Source organism: Prionailurus viverrinus, unplaced genomic scaffold (assembly GCF_022837055.1).
Source record: "Prionailurus viverrinus isolate Anna unplaced genomic scaffold, UM_Priviv_1.0 scaffold_35, whole genome shotgun sequence".
In the NCBI taxonomy this organism is placed as follows: domain Eukaryota; kingdom Metazoa; phylum Chordata; class Mammalia; order Carnivora; family Felidae; genus Prionailurus; species Prionailurus viverrinus.
Genome location: NW_025927605.1, coordinates 3,667,812 through 3,685,311, shown reverse-complemented (window position 1 = coordinate 3,685,311; position 17,500 = coordinate 3,667,812). Strand labels below are relative to the sequence as shown.

The 17,500-nt window shown below is 45.2% G+C and overlaps 2 protein-coding genes across 2 annotated transcripts; both read right to left on the bottom strand.

The window, feature by feature from the left end:
• Positions 1 to 1,606: 1,606 nt before the first annotated feature.
• LOC125158567 (keratin-associated protein 4-3-like) lies at positions 1,607 to 2,203 on the bottom strand. Its single transcript, XM_047845821.1, has one exon. It carries the CDS (start codon positions 2,201 to 2,203, stop codon positions 1,607 to 1,609), a length of 597 nt encoding a protein of 198 aa, XP_047701777.1.
• An 11,644-nt stretch (positions 2,204 to 13,847) lies between these two features.
• On the bottom strand, positions 13,848 to 14,282 carry LOC125158576 (keratin-associated protein 4-3-like). Its single transcript, XM_047845835.1, has one exon. The coding sequence runs from the start codon at positions 14,280 to 14,282 to the stop codon at positions 13,848 to 13,850; it is 435 nt and encodes a 144-aa protein (XP_047701791.1).
• Positions 14,283 to 17,500: the final 3,218 nt, after the last annotated feature.

Genomic DNA, 17,500 nt, shown 5'->3' with positions numbered 1-17,500 from the left:
CATTCTGATTCTCTTTGCCATACATGCCGTCATCCACAAGGTAGTGCGAGTGTGGGCTACGCGTGGTTCACACTGATCACGCACTATCTGCAGGTAACTGTCTCAGGCTCTGGGGTGGGGGACACCTGGAGTTCTTGCTCTCCCTCCTTTCCACTCACCAAAGGATGCTGACGTAGGAGCACAAAGGCCCAGCCGCTTTTTCCACTAAGATGAGCAAGTCTGTGGCCCAGTACACACCCCTCATGTGTGGGTCAGAATACGAGGGCGGAGTTGAACCGAAAGCACCCTTTGTCTTAGCTTCTTTTACTCCCCTGTGCTGACTCTGCTTTGCACTGGGTGTCCTGAGAGCACCTCCTTCCTTATGCAGTACTTATGCAGGAATACCCGTTGTAGGCTCTGGTGTTTTGAATGCAACGTGAGAATCGCAGTTTGATGCGGTCTGCCTCAAGCATAGCCTCCTCAGAGAGACACTTCCTAACATGGTGAGCTGTTTTATTCGTGGGAGTGTCGGCGGTCCTTTGGGATATGTGATCTTCCAAGAATTGGACACAGGAAGTCTAAAACCAAGTGTGTACAAGCTGTGAGAAGAAACAACATCCTATGAAAAGATTCAGTGGTTCAGTGGAGAATAAGGCCGAGAGCCCACGGTGTCACCCAGTGACCGTTCATATCATAGGGAAATGTTTGAAGGCACTGTTACTGAGACTTGGAACACTGGTGTCAGGTCGACCTCAGGGTCAGAGCTCAAAACAGAGGCTTGAGACCAAGTAGTTTGTCTGGGAGGTGGTCCCAAGTAGTGCTCTAGGGATACTGTGAAGTGATCCAGGGAAGGGTGGAAACTAATCCAGGTTGATTTCAAGAGCAGGTGAGTCCTGTGGGCATCGGGGGTTCGTTCAGTGCTACTGAGGCCCTCTGGTCTCACACGCCCACTCAAGGGGAAAGAGGCTAGAGCACTTATCCACCAACTACTGGCCACCTTTCGAACGCTTCTCCCAGGCACTTGCCTTCCCTGCTCTGTCCTGTGATATACGTTCCTTCACGTAGACTGAGCCCTCTGCAGAGTTCCAGGTGCTTGCTGCAAGCCACCATCCTACACTGTTTGCGTGGGAAGCGCCGAGGTGATAGAAGTGAAAATCCTGAAATCGCCTGCTATGATCTGCTCGTTGTGCAGAGAATAGAAGACCTGACAGCTAAGGGTGACCATTGAAGAAGGAAAAAGAACGAGACACGATTTCTTATATTTATGCCTGGAAAATCAAGATTTATTTGATATACAGAAACATCTCCATATTAGAAAATCTGGCAGTAGGTGATACATCAATCAGAGTGGCACGTTAACCTATATCAGATAATACAATCTTTGTAGTGATTTGCGGTGGAGTTAGTAACAAGGAGGTGAGGAGGGAGTGGGTGGTAGGGAGGTATATTCCAAGGCCAACCAGTTGAAAATCACTGGGAATTGAGGTTTTACAGTTGGCCTCACATGATTCAGCTCCCCGTTGGACGACATGAAGGAGATTGGCTGACGAAAACAGCAGGGTGCAGGTCAGGGCACTCAGCAGCAGCAAGAGCCACTAGAGCAGGTTGGTGGGTGGTGGCAGGGGGCCTAGCAACAGCTGGGGCGGCAGCAGCTGGACACACAGCAGGTGGGGCGGCAGCAGGTGGTCCGGCAGCAGGTGGTCTGGCAGCAGGTGGGGCGGCAGCAGGGCTGGCAGCAGCTGGAGCCACAGCAATTGGAGCCACAGCAGCTGGAACCCCCACAGCAGGGGCGGCAGCAGCTGGACACACAGCAGGTGGGGCGGCAGCAGGTGGTCCTGCAGCAGGTGGTCTGGCAGCAGGTGGGGCGGCAGCAGGGCTGGCAGCAGCTGGAGCCACAGCAGCTGGAACCCCCACAGCAGGGCCGGCAGCAGCTAGAGATGCAGCAGCTGGGCCTGCAGCAGCTGGAACCACAGCAGCTGGGGCGGCAGCAAGTGGTCCTGCAGCAGGTGGTCTGGCAGCAGGTGGGGCGGCAGCAAGGCTGGCAGCAGCTGGAGCCACAGCAGCTGGAACCCCCACAGCAGGGGCGGCAGCAGCTGGAGCCACAGCAGCTGGGGCGACAGCAGGTGGTCCTGCAGCAGGTGGTCTGGCAGCAGCTGGGGCGGCAACAAGTCTCCTGGCCACAGCCCTGGTCAGAGCAGACGGAGCCACAACAGGAGTTGACCATGGTGTCAGAGGGTGGAAGTTCTGGGATGGTTTCCAGGAGAGTGAGGGGCTTGAGTCTGACGTCTCCTGGTGCCATGGCCTCTTATATAGTGTCCGTCCATGGTGAGTTGTCAACACATCTTCCTTGTGTTTGTTTACCTAATATTAAGTAATTATCAAATTACACAATAATGTTTGTGCATGTAATGGTTTAAACTTGTGGGAAACAAAATTTCTTTTCTCGATGTGATGAATTCTCTCTGGTCTGTGTTTCCTCCTGATTCACACCCACTGGCATCTTCCTGACCACTTTCTCCTCATCTTCCTCCACCGTGGGCTGTCACGTGATAGGTGGCATTTGCAATTACATTTCGTACTCTCCCTCCTGTATCCCCTAGCGGGTAGGATAAGGGCCGTCCTATTTTTGGTGGTGCATTTCTTCCAATGGTCAGTGGCATGAGTAATGATCTGCATGTGACAAGAAGAAAAGGCCCTCTTTTGTGGGGCAGTTTTGAGCAAAAGGGACGGCTGTATATTTATATGACGTTGCTGATTTCTAGCCACTGGACTGGATTTTGTTGGATGTTTCTACCTTGGATCACGTCCTCTACCCTACAACCGTGGCAGACAATTATCTGTATGGTTCCCATCACTGCCATGCTTCATAGTTCATGAAGTGTTAACCTTGGTGTCATGTATGTTTGGTTTTATTTCTCCAGATGCTCTTATCTTGTGGAAGACATTGCTTTATTTTTGTTTCTTATTCTTTTTTTAATATGAAATTTGTTGTCAAATTGGTTTCCAAACAACACCCAGTGCTCATCCCAACAGGTGCCCTCCTCAATACCCATCACGAACCCACCCCTCCCTCCCACCCCCCACCCCCCCACCAACCCTCAGTTTGTTCTCAGTTTTTAAGAGTCTCTTATCTTTTGGCTCCCTCCCTCTCTAACCTTTCTTTTTTCCCTTCCCCTCCCCCATGGTCTTCTGGTAAGTTTCTCAGGATCCACATAAGAGTGAAAACATATGGTATCTGTCTTTGTATGACTTATTTCACTTAGCATAACAGTCTTTTCACTTAGCACAATACTCTCCAGTTCCATCCATGTTGCCACAAAAGGGCATATTTCATTCTTTCTCATTGCCGTGTAGTATTCCATTGTGTATATAAACCATAATTTCTTTATCCTTTCATCAGTTGGTGGACATTTAAAGGCTCTTTCCGTAATTTGGCTATTGTTGAAAGTGCTGCTATAAACATTGGGGTACAAGTGCCCCTGTGCATCAGCACTCCTGTATCCCTTGGGTAAATTCCTAGCAGTGCTATTGCTGGGTCATAGGGTAGATCTATTTTTAATTTTCTGAGGAACCTCCACACTGTTTTCCAGAGAGGCTGCACCAGTTTGCGTTCCCACCAACAGTGCAAGAGGGTTCCCGTTTCTCCACATCCTCGGCAGCATCTATAGTTTCCTGATTTGTTCCTTTTTGCCACTCTGACTGGCGTGAGGTAGTATCTCAGTGCGGTTTTGATTGTGTTTCCCTCATGAGGAGCGACGTCGAGCATCTTTTCATGTGTCTGTTGGCCATCTGGGTGTCTTCTTTAGAGAAGTGTCTATTCATGTTTTCTGCCCATTTCTTCACTGGATTATTTGTTTTTCGGGTGTGGAGTTTGGTGAGCTCTCTATAGATTTTGGATACTAGCCCTTTGTCCGATATGTCATTTGCAAATATTTTTTCCCATTCCATTGGTTGCCTTTTTGTTTTGTTGATTGTTTCCTTTGCAGTACAGAAGCTTTTTATCTTCGTGAGGTCCCAATAGTTCATTTTTGCTTTTAATTCCCTTGCCTTTGGGGATGTGTCAAGTAAGAAATTTCTGCGGCTGAGGTCAGAGAGGTGTTCTCCTGCTTTCTCCTCTAGGGTTTTGATGGTTTCCTGTCTCACATTCTGGTCCTTCATCCATTTTGAGTTTATTTTTGTGAATGGTGTAAGAAAGTGGTCTACTTTCATCCTTCTGCGTGTTGCTGTCAAGTTCTCCCAGCACCATTTGTTAAAGAGACTGTCTTTTTTCCGTTGGATATTCTTTCCTGCTTTGTCAAAGATTAGTTGGCCATACGTTTGTGGGTCTAATTCTGGGGTTTCTATTCTATTCCATTGGTCCATGTGTCTGTTTTTGTGCCAATACCGTGCTGTCTTGATGATTATAGCTTTGTAGTAGAGGCTAAAGTCTGGGATTGTGATGCCTCCCGCTTTGGTCTTCTTCTTCAAAATTACTTTGGCTATTCGGGGTCTTTTGTGGTTCCATACACATTTGAGGATTGCTTGTTGTAGCTTTGAGAAGAATGCTGGTGCAATTTTGATTGGGATTCCATTGAATGTGTACATAGCTTTGGGTAGTATTGACATTTTAACAATATTTATTCTTTCAATCCATGAGCAAGGAATCTTTTTCCGTTTCTTGATATCTTCTTCAATTTCCTTCGTAAGCTTTCTATAGTTTTCAGCATACAGATCTTTTACATGTTTGTTTAGGTTTATTCCTAGGTATTTTATGCTTCTTGGTGCAATTGTGAATGGGATCAGTTTCTTTATTTGTCTTTCTGTTGCTTCATTATTAGCGTATAAGAATGCAACTGATTTCTGTACATTGAGTTTGTATCCTGCGACTCTGCTGAATTCATGTATCAGTTCTAGCAGACTTTTGGTGGAGTCTTTCGGGTTTTCCACGTATAATATCGTGTCATCTGCAAGAAGTGAAGGCTTGACTTCATCTTTGCCAATTTTGATGTTTGATGTTTCCTTTTGTTGTCTGATTGCTGATGCTAGCACTTCCAACACTATGTTAAACAACAGTGGTGAGGGTGGACATCCCTGTCATGTTCCTGATCACAGGGGGAAAGCTCTCAGTGTTTCCCCATTGAGGATGATATTAGCTGTGGGCTTTTCATAGATGGCTTTTATGATGTTTCAGTATGTTCCTTCTATCCCGACTTTCTCGAGGGTTTTTAATTAAGAAAGGATGCTGAATTTTGTCAAATACTTTTTCTGCATCAATGGACAGGATCATATGGTTCTTATCTTTTCTTTTATTAATGGGATGTGTCACATTGATTGATTTGCAAATGTTAAATCAGCCCTGCAGCCCAGGAATGAATCCCACTTGATCATGGTGAATAATTCTTTTTATATGCTGTTGAATTCGATTTGCTAGTATCTTATTGACAATTTTTGCATCCATATTCATCAGGGATATTGGCCTGTAGTGTTCTCTTTTTTTTGCTGGATCTCTGTCTGGTTTAGGAATCAAAGTAATGCTGGAAGTTTTCCTTCCGTTTCTATTTTTTGGAATAGGTTGAGAAGGACAGGTATTATCTCTGCTTTGAATGTCTGGTGGAATTCTCCTGGGAAGGCATCTGGTCCTGGACTCTTGTTTGTTGGGAGATTTTTTGACAGCTGATTCAATTTCTTTGCTGGTTATGGGTCTGTTCAAGTTTTCCATTTCTTCCTGTTTGAGTTTGGGAAGTGTGTGGGTGCTTAGGAATTTGTCCATTTCCTCCAGGTTGTCCAGTGTGTTGGCAGGACATAGTATTTTTCATAGTATTCCCTGATAATTGCTTGTATTTCTGAGGGATTGGTTTTAATAATTCCATTTTCATTCACGATTTTGTCTATTTGGATTATCTCCCTTTTCTTTTTGAGAAGCCTGGCTAGAGGTTTATCAATTTTGTTTATTTTTTCAAAAAACCAACTCTTGGTTTCATTGATCTGCTGTGCAGTCTTTTTAGATTCTATATTGTTTATTTCTGCTGTGATCTTTATTATTTCTCTTCTTCTGCTGGGTTTGGGGTGTCTTTGCTGTTCTGCTTCTGTTTCCTTTAGGTGTGCTGTTAGATTTTGTATTGGGGATTTTTCTCGTTTCTTGAAATAGGCCTGGATTGCGATGTATTTTCCTCTCAGGACTGCCTTCGCTGCGTCCCAAAGCGTTTGGATTGTTGTATTTTCATTTTTGTTTGTTTCCGTATAGTTTTTAATTTCTTCTCTGATTGCCTGGTGGACCCATTCATTCTTTAGTAAGGTGTTCCTTAACCCCCGTGCTTTTGGAGGTTTTCCAGACTTTTTCCTGTGGTTGCTTTCAAGCTTCATAGCATTGTGGTCTGAAAGTGTGCACGGTATAATCTCAATTCTTTTATACTTATGAAGGGCTGTTTTGTGAGCCAGCATGTGATCTATCTTGGAGAATGTTCCATGTGCATTCGAGAAGAACGTATATTCTGTTGCTTTGGGATGCAGAGTTCTGAATATATCTGTTAAGTCCATCTGATCCACTGTATCATTCAGGACCCTTGTTTCTTTATTGATCCTGTGTCTAGATGATCTCTCCGTTCCTGTAAGTGGAGTGTTAAAGTCCCCTGCAATGACCACATTCTTCTCAATAAGGTTGCTTATGTTTGTGATTAATTGTTTTATATATTTGGGGGCTCCCATATTCAGTGCATAGACATTTATAATTGTTGGCTCTTCCTGATGGATAGACCCTGAAATTATTATATAATGCCCTTCTTCGTCTCTTGTTACGGCCTTTAATTTAAAGTCTAGTTTGTCTGATGTAAGTATGGCTACTCCAGCTTTCTTTCGACTTCCAGTAGCATGATAGATAGTTCTACATCCCCTCAGTTTCAATCTGAAGATCTCCTCAGGTCTAAAATGAGTCTCTTGTAGACAGCAAATAGATGGGTCTTGTTTTGTTTTGTTTTGTTTTGTTTTGTTTTGTTTTGTTTTGTTTTGTTGTTTTTATCCATTCTGATACCGTATGTCTTTTGGTTGGAGCATTTAGTCCATTGACATTTAGTGTTATTATAGAAAGATATGGGTTTAGAGTCATCGTGATGTCTGTAGGTTTCATGCTTGTAGTGATATCTCTGGTACTTTGTGGTCCTTGAACATTTCACTCACAGAATCCCCCTTAGGATCTCTTGTAGGGCTGGCTTAGTGGTGATGAATTCCTTCAGTTTTTGTTTGTTTGGGAAGACGTTTATTTCTCCTTCTATTCTGAATGACCGACTTGCCGGATAAAGGATTCTCGGCTGCATATTTTTTCCGTTCATCACATTGAAGATTTCCTGCCATTGCTTTCTGGCCGGCCAAGTTTCAGTAGACAGGTCTGTCACTAGTCTTATCGGTCTCCCTGTATATGTTAGAGCGTGTTTATCCCTAGCTGCTTTCAGAATTTTCTCTTTCTCCTTGTGTTTTGCCAGTTTCACTATGATATGTCGTGCAGAAGATCGATTCAAGTTACGTCTGAAGTGAGTTCTCTGTGCCTCTTGGATTTCAGTGCCTTTTTCCTTCCCCAGATCAGAGAAGTTCTCAGCTATGATTTCTTCAAATACACCTTCAGCCCCTTTCTCTCTGTCTTCCTCTTCTGGAATTCCTAGTATACGGATATTGTTGCGTTTTATTGCATCACTTAGTTCTCTAATTCTCCCCTCATACTCCTGTATTTTTTTATCTCTTTTTCTCAGCTTCCTCTTTTTCCATAATTTTATCTTCTAGTTCACCTGTTCTCTCCTCTGCCTATTCAATGCGAGCTGTGGTCGCCTCCCTTTTATTTTGCTCCTCATTTATAGCATTTTTTTAGCTCCTCCTGACTATTTCTTAGTCCCTTGATCTCTGTAGCAATAGATTCTCTGCTGTCCTCTACACTTTTGTCAAGCCCAGCGATGAATTTTAGGACGATTATTCTAAATTCTTTTTCTGCTATATTGCTTAAATCGTTTTTGATCATTTCGTTAGCTGTCGCTACTTCCTGGAGTTTCTTTTGAGGAGAATTCTTCCGTTTGGTCATTTTCGATAGTCCCTGGGGTGGTGCGGAACAGCAGGGCACTTCCCCTGTGCTGTCTGGAGTAACTTGCGTTGGTGGGCGTGGCCGCAGTCAGACCAGATGTCTGTCCCCCAGCCCACCGCTGGGGCCACAGTCAGACTGGTGTGTACCTTATCTTCCCCTCGCCCAGGGGCAGGACTCAATGTGGAGTGGAGTGGCCCCTGTGTGGGCTACTTGCACACTGCCAGGCTTGTGGTGCTGCTTTCATGGGATCTGGTGTATTACCCGGGGTGGATCCGCAAGGTGCACAGGGGTGGGAGGGGCGGGCTCAGCTCGCTTTGCGTCGGTGGTCCCCTGAGGGAGGGGCCCTGCAGCACCAGGGAGGGAGGCCGACCCGTCCGAGGGATGGATCCACAGAAGCACAGCGCTGGGTGTTTGCGCGGTGCAAGCAAGTTCGGTGAACTGGTTCCCTTTGGGGTTTTGGCTGGGGGATGGGAGAGGGAGATGGCGCTGGCCAGCGCCTTTGTTCCCGGCCGAGCTGAGCTCTTGTCTTCCAGGGCTCAACACCTCTCCCTCCCGGTGTCCTCTCGCCCTCCCTCTCTCCGAGCAGAGCTGTTGACTTATAACATGCCTGATGTTAAGTCCCACTGGCTGTCAGAACTCACGCAGTCCGGCCCCTCCGCTTTTGCAAGCCAGACTCGGGGGCTCTGCCTTGCCCGGAGGGCTTCCCCTCCACCGCCCCCGGCTACGTCTCGCCAGTCTGTGTAGCCCGCCCCTCCTCTCCGCCCTTCCTACCCTCTTCCGTGGGCCTCTTGTCTATGCTTGGCTCCAGAGAGTCCATTCTCTAGTCTTCTGGTGGTTTTCTGGGTTATTTAGGCAGGTGTGGGTGGAATCTAAGTGATCAGCAGGACGAGGTGAGCCCAGCATACTCCTACGCCTCCATCTTCTCCCTGTTTCTTATCTTACTCTTAATAACATTATTCTGCATCAATTCTGGAAAAAAAAAAAGACAAGTTTGAATATTCAGCAAGTTCCTCTCCTGAGGATTTACCTTTTGCTGGCAAATCTACAGCAAACAGTTTTTGGATCTATTTCAAATGTGAATGGAATGTAGTCCATTCGGGTTCTTTTAGTTACTATTTCTGCTTATTCTCCATTTTGTGATAGTCCAACATAGCACACAGCAAATCTTTTGAAAGACTTATTACATATGGTTGAGACACTTCCGGGAAGACCACACATAGAGACCTACTACTTTGTTCTGTTCATTTTAGCATTGGGGAAGTGCCTCTCTCAAATTACTGCCAGTTTTTAAAGCATGTATGTTGAGTGGATTTGTTGAGATACACACATTGACAGTTACTGGCATTACAGATGTGATGTGGAGTCTCCTACCCAGGTATTTACAGTTAACTGAAAAGATTACACACACACACACACACACACACACACACACACACACACACACACACAAGTGTAATAAAATATGAAACAGTTACATCAAAGGTGGGAATAGTAGTGTAATTTAAATAAAGAGTTGTGTTTTAGGCAAATTAGCCAAGATGACAGTTTAGTAAAGACATAGATTTTATTCATAAATAATTGTAGTCACCATTTCTCACTTACTTTTACGATTTATTATAAATTTTAGGTGAAATTTACACACATTGGAATGCACAAATCCTGACTGTATTCCTCCAGTGCGACACGTTTTCAAAAAGTGATGCACATCCATGTAATCCCCACATTTATCAAGAAGAAGAACATGGCCTTAGACCAAAAAGTCCCCACTTGTCATTTAGTAAACTCCCTGGTACCAGAGGCAATTGCCGTCTCAATACATTTCTCACCATCACATTGTTTTGATCTAGAACTCCAAACAAATGATAATATAGTATAATTTCTGTTCTGTCCTCCACTTAGCTTGGCACATGCTAATGTTGATGCAGGTATCACTAGATCAGACCTGTCCTAACAAAGTACCAAGGTTTATGATAGCTATTACCAATTACTTTCATGGTAGGGTAACCAACTTTCATTTAAGCTCATCATTTTTAATAACATAAACAGAGTAAGAAATTGAGTTCCTCCTGGTTTTCAAAAAAATTTCTTATTGTGGAAAACATACATATACTAAAACATGTAAAACATATAAATACAAAAATCATTATGGAGCAAATCGTCTGTATACACAACCCTTGAGTCGAGAAATAGAACACTGCTCTCAAGATGGCTCTTCCTATGTCTTTTCTTGGTCATAATTCTCCTTCTATCTTATAGATGGCTACTATGCTGATTTCTGAAGGAACCATTTCATCTATTTTCTTTATAGTTTTATTACCTAGGTATAACCCCGAAAGAATAGAGTTTAGTTTTAAATGTTTTCACATTTTATATAAGGAAATCTTACTATGTATGTGTTTGGATTCTTTCACTCAATTATGTAATGGTTCTAGTATGAAGCCTCCAAGGTGGCCCATTAATTTCAGCCTCTTGGTATTCAGAGTCTCATGTAATTTCCTCCCCTTGAGTAACTTGCTTCTATCCACAGGATATGACAACATCGAGTGACGGAGTTACAGATGATTGTGATTTTCATTTTAATGCCAACTCTTTCTCCCTCTCTCACTGGCTTTGATAAAGCCAGGCGCTATGTGGGAGAGATCCTTGCAGCAAAGAACTGAGCGCAGTCTCATTGGACGACCAGCAAGGAAGTGAGGTCCTCCCTCCTGTGGACTGCGAGGAATTGAATCCTGCCAATGACCACATAAGTGACCTTGGAAGTGGATTCTTCCCCAGAGCATACCTAGATGAAACCCTGGTACCAGCCAGCACTTTGAGTGCAGACTTGTGAAACCCTATGATATGGAGAGTCTGGGTGGGCCGTACCTGGATTTTGGATCCACAGAAAGAGAGAAAATAAATTTGAGTGTCACTCTGAGCTACTAAATTTTTAGGTAATGTTACATAACAGTAGGTAACCGGTACAGATTTATCTAGGGCCACAGACCACACAGTTGAGAAGGGAGGGATCAGAAGGTGCAGAGAGAAATAGAAATGCTAAAATGGGTATAGTCATAAGGTCACAAAGCCCACGTAGCCATTCCCTAGGATGTTCTGGGGCACTCTCTTTACCACGCTATTAGGGACTCATCAAGTACCGGTGTCAGCAGCATCTTGGGAGAGGAGTGCCTATTGTCTAAAGTTGGAGGTTGTGGTAGGGAATACTGTGACCAAACTGTGCTCCCTAGGAAGAATGGGGATGGTCATAGCTCTGAATGAATGAGTCTTATATTCCTTATTCCTTTTATAGGTGTGTGTGTGTGTGTGTGTGTGTGTGTGTGTGTGTGGAATTAAAAGAACGTAAGAATAAAGAACAAAGGCTGAGGTCATTGATCCAATGGAAAGTCATGTTCCCTGACACAGTAGGCAGAGTCAGGCTATTAGCAGACCTAGAAGCCATTAACCTACAAATGGAGAGGCCAGTCCTCTAGGTTGAAGGGCTACACGAGTATATATCATAGCAATTCCTTCATCCTTCTTCCAGAAGTATGGCCATTGGTTCAGCGGAAGCTAGAATACTCATGGGTTTGCAGGCTGTTGGACATGGGATCTCAGTTGAACTCACTGCTGGATACCCACGATCCTTTATGTCCCCTATTTAAATACCTTGATCTAGATGTGAGAGTTAAAGGAGAACGTTCCCCATTACCTTCATCTGAATGATCCATTAGTGGGAATTTGTGCCTCCTTCTACGATAATTGTAGGCTGTGTGCCTCTAGAGGTCTCAGCTCTAAGACAGGAAAGCTCATTGGATGGCACGTGGGTAGTTCTGATTGGAAGTATAATTCTGGCTGCCACCTTACCCCTTTGGGCTTCTAGTGCCAGGAAGGCAGCAGTCAACGTTAGGAGCTACAGGGGCCACAGGGAATATTTTTAGCATTCAGGTGATCTGCAGGGACATTTGTTGTATTCCTATTCCTGGCGTTAACTGCAGATGGACAAGTAGTGTAGCCTGAAGAGGACATAGGACCCATGGGTTCAGAACTCTCAGGGATGGGGACCTTGGTCACAACACCAGGCAAGGAAGGTAAAGGAAGAGCGGAACTGCCCTCTAACCCTCATGTTGTAGGTTTTTACAGAAACTGTGACAAACCACATGGAGCAAGGTTAATGAGAGAAATCCACAGACATGAGCAGAACCAGGGGTAGGTATACAATATCCCATCCTGATGCTCTTTGCCATATGTGCCCTCATCCACAAGGTAGTGTGAGTATGGACTATGAGTGGCTCACACTGATCACACACTGTAGGTAAGGGTCTCAGCCTCTGGGGTGGGGGACACCTGGAGTTCTTCCTCTCCATCCGTTCCACCCATCAAAGGGCGTCAAAACGTAGTGAAAGTGATGTAGGAGTACAATGGCCTAACCCCTTCGCCTCTGTGACATGCAAGTCCGTGGCCCAGTACACACCCTTCATCTGTGGGTCAGAATACGGGGGTGGAGGTGAACTGAAAGCACCCTTTGTCTTAGCTTCTTTTACTCCCCTGTGCTGACTCCGCTTTACATTGGGTCTCCTGAGAGCACCTGCTTCCTTATGCAGTACTTGTGCAGGAATACCCGTTGTAGGATCTGGTGTTTTGAATGCAACGTGAGAATCGCAGTTTGGTGCGGTCCGCCTCAAGCATAGCCTCCTTGAGAGAGACACTTCCTAACATGGTGAGCTGTTTTATTCGTGGGAGTGTCTCCTGTCCCTCGGGATACATGATCTTTCAGGAATTGGACACAGGAAGTGTAAAACCAAGTGTGCACAAGCTGTGAGAAGCAACAGCATCCTATGAAAAGATTCAGTGGTTCAGCAGAGAATAAGGTCGAGAGCCCACGGTGTCACCCAGTGACCGTTCATATCATAGGGAAATGTTTGAAGACACTGTTACTGAGATTTGGAACACTGGTGTCAGGTCGACCTCAGGGTCAGAGCTCAAAACAGAGGCTTGAGAGCAAGTAGATTGTCTGGGAGGTGATCCCAAGTAGTGCTCTAGGGATAATGTGAAGTGATCCAGGGAAGGGTGGAAACCAATCCAGGTTGATTTCAAGAGCAGGTGAGTCCTGTGGGCATCGGGGGTTCGTTCAGTGCTACTGAGGCCCTCTGGTCTCACATGTCCCACTAGAGGGTATAGAGGCTAGAGCACATATCCACCAACTATTGGCCACTGTTTGAACGCTTCTCCCAGGCGCGTGCCTTCCCTATTGTGTTCTTTGCGATCTGCTCCTTCATGTAGACCGAGCCCTCCGCAGAGAGTTCCAGGTGCTTGCTGTAAGTCACCATCCTACACTGTTAGCATGGGAAGGACTGAGGTGATAGAATTGAAAATCCTGAAATCGCCTGCTACGATCTGCTCGTTGTGCAGAGAATAGAAGACCTGGCAGCTAAGGGTGACCATTCACGAAGGAAAAAAGAATGAGACACGATTCTTTATATTTAATGCCTGGAAAGTTAAGATTTATTTGCTATATAGAAACATCTCCATACAGAACATCGGGCAGTAACAGATACATCAGGTAGGATGATATGTTATCGTGTATCAGGGAAAATACAACCTTTGTACTGAATTGGGATGGACATCATAAGAAAGAGGTGGGAGGGAATTGGGCGGTGCGGTGGTATATTCCAAGGCCAACCAGTTGAAAAATCACTGGGAACTGAGGTTTTACAGTTGGCCTCACATGATTCAGCTCCCCGTTGGACGACATGAAGGAGATTGGCTGACGAAAACAGCAGGGTGCAGGTCAGGGCACTCAGCAGCAGCAAGAGCCACTAGAGCAGGTTGGTGGGTGTTGGCAGGGGGTCTAGCAACAGCTGGGGTGGCAGCAGCTAGACACACAGCAGGTGGGGCGGCAGCAGGTGGTGCGGCAGCAGGTGGTCTGGCAGCAGGTGGGGCGGCAGCAAGGCTGGCAGCAGCTGGAGCCATAGCAGCTGGAACCCCCACAGCAGGGGCAGCAGCAGCTGGAGCCACAGCAGCTGGGGCGGCAGCAGGTGGTCCGGCAGCAGGTGGTCTGGCAGCAGGTGGGGCAGCAGCAGCTAGAGATGCAGCAGCTGGGCCTACAGCAGCTGGAGCCACGGCAATTAGAGCCACAGCAGCTGGAGCCACAGCAGGAGGGGCGGCAGCAGCTGGACCCACAGCAGGTGGGCCGGCAGCAGGTGGTCCTGCAGCAGGTGGTCTGGCAGCAGGTGGGGCGGCAGCAAGGCTGGCAGCAGCTGGAGCCACAACAAGAGTTGACCATGGTGTCAGAGGGTGGAGGTTCTGGGCTGGTTTCCAGGAGAGTGAGGGGCTGGACTTTGGAAGTCTCCTTGTGCCCTGGCCTCTTATATACTGCTCATACTGGGTGATTAGTCAACACATCTTCCTTGTGTTTGTTTAACTAATGTTTAAGTAACTGTCAGATTACAGAATAATGTGTGTCTACGTACTGGTTGAAACTGATGGCAAAGAGGTTGTCTTGTTGGATGTGAGAAACTCTGTGTGGTCTGCTTTTCCTCCTGACCTACACCCACTGGCATCCTCTGGACCACTCTCCTCTTCTTCCTCCACAGCAGGCTGTCATGTGGTAGGTGGCATTTGCAATTACATTTCTTGTTTTCCTCTTCTACACCCCTAGCAGCAAGGGGTTAAGGCAAACCTGTTTTGGATTGTGCATTTCTTCCAATGGTCAGTGGGAGGGAACCCCATCTGCATAGTGTGGAGGTGGCATGGGACAAGAGGAAAAGGTCCTATTTTATGGGTCAGTTTTAATGAGGAAGGGAGTCAGTGTCTATGAACACGTGATGTTGGTAACCTCTGCCACTGGAGTGGGTTTTCTCGTTTCTAACTTTAATGTTTCTATCTTTGGATCACGTTCTCTACCCCAAAGCCACGGCAGACAATTGGGTGCATGGTTCCCATCACTGCCACGATTTGTAGTTCATTGAGTGTTATCATTGCCGTCATGTATCTTTGCATTACATTTCTCTGGAAGGTCTTTAGACTGTGGAAGACACCGCCTTTACAAATTCTTATCTCATTCTTAATAAAGAATATTCTTCAATGGAGGAGAAAAAAAAAGTTGAATAATCAGAATGCACTCTCCTCTGATCTTATCTCCATAGCTGGGAATTCTAGAGTGCATGTTTGTTTGGATCCATTTAAAATGTGAATGGATTTTAGTGTAGTCAAGTTACATAGTTGGTCTTTATACTTATTCCCCATTTACTAATAGTCCAACTTGAGCATGCAGCAAGTATCTGAAGGGCTCATAAGTTATGGTGCGACAAATCTCAGAAGTTCTGAATATGGCGCTAGGGGTGTGGGCTGAAATTTGGCATTTCTGCCAAGTACCCAGATGATGCTGAAGGCCCCAGGATGACACTTAGAGGCCTGTTCCTTTGTCCTGGTCCTTTAAGCTCTGAGGAGGTGCCTCTGTGTAGTTCCTGCGTGCTTTTAAAGCCGACTTGTTGAATGGCTAACCCGAGATACACACATTGCCGTTGTTGATGTTCTATGTACCATTTAGGGTCTCCTCCCCGGAAATACACAAGCTACTGAGAAGCCCCACCATGAACACACTTACAGATAACTGCAATGTAGTATTGAAAGAACCATCAAAGGAGTTCGCAGGAGTATGATTTAAAAATTTTTTTTTCAACGTTTATTTATTTTTGGGACAGAGAGAGACAGAGCATGAACGGGGGAGGGGCAGAGAGAGAGGGAGACACAGAATCGGAACAGGCTCCAGGCTCTGAGCCATCAGCCCAGAGCCTGACGCGGGGCTCGAACTCACGGACCGTGAGATCGTGACCTGGCTGAAGTCGGACACTTAACCGACTGTGCCACCCAGGCGCCCCACAGGAGTATGATTTAACTAGAAGAATTGTGTTTGAGGCAAATCAGCCAAGATGACAGTTTGGTAAAACCATAGAGTTACTCATAAATAAATTACTTAGTCACTGTTTCTTGTTTATATTTTGTGATTTATTAAGCAACGTAGAAGGAATTTACACACATTTGAATCTATTTATCCTAAGTGTACTCATCCATAGTGATGAGTTATGATACACAGAAGCAGGTCCATGTAATCCCCACATCTCTCAGTAGAACATTTCCATTATGGCAGAAAGTCCCCACTTGTCCCTTACTAAAGTCTGAACTACCATAGAGGCAATCACTGTTTTCATGTATTTTTCACTATAGAATAGTTTTGATCTAGACCTTTGAATAGATGATATGTAGTGTATATCTCTAGCATATGTACTGTTTCTAGAGAATATGTTATTTCTCCTCTGTTTGGCACCATTAACATGCCTATGCCTATGCGAATCACTAACATCGGTGCATATATTAGTGGTTCATTTTGTGCTATACGAGAGAAGTATCAAGACTTATCCTCACTGTTTCCAATGTGTGTTATGGTAGGGTAACCAGGCATTCCTTAAGCCCATCTTTCATTTTCAATCTTAAATAGAGATGCATTTCAGTTTACCCTAAATTTTTAAAAAAGTCTTTCATATTATTTAAAATGCACATATGCAGTGTGTGCAGCATGTCTTGGCTTTGGGAGTTGATTCCCTTGGTTTGTCACTTGCATGCAGCACTTGGTGCTTGTCCCATTGGGTGCCTCCTCTGTGCCCATCACCCATTTTCCCCACCCCACTGACCCTCGGTTTGTTCTCTGTATTTAGGACTCTCTTGGGCTTTGCCTCCCTCTCTAGAGACAGAGGCTGTTAAGTGCAGAGAACTAACTAAGGATCCTTGGAGGGGCTTGAGTGGGGGGATGGGCTAAGTGGGTGATGGCATTGGGGAGGGCACTTGTTCGGATGGGCACTGGGTGTTGTATGTAAGTGAGGAATAACTAAATTCTGTTGCTGAAACCATTACTACCCTGTATGTTCACTAACTTGGATGAAAGAAAAGAAAAGAAAGGAAAGGAAAGGAAAGGAAAGGAAAGGAAAGGAAAGAAAGGAAGGAAGGAAGGAAGGAAGGAAGGAAGGAAGAAAGAAAGAAAGAAAAAAGAAATGGAGAGAGAAGAAAGGGAGGAAGGAAGGAAGGAAAGAAGGAAGGAAGGAGGAAATCTGAGACTCAGGAATGAGTGGGTGGCCCTTCACTGTTTCCATTGCAGATCCTAGATCTATAGAAACTATACAATTCATCTACAGAGGGAAAAGAAACAAAAAACCAGTATGATCCCTGATGTCAAAATATAGGTCTACATGTCACTACTTTGTAGATAACCAGCCTTGATTTCCATTTCTGGCTGCACTCTGAAAGCTGGGTTCCTGGCCATGTAAGAGGAAGTGCTTAAGGAGGCCAAGACATGGCCAAGTAAGTACTGGGAATTCATCTGCGCATGGCAAACAGAATAAACCCAGTATAAAAGGCATTATTTTAGCTTAAGAGCAATATATTCCCATGTGTTTAAGTAAGAGTAGGTGGTATTTTTACTTTACATTTTGGCAGATTTGTTGTGAA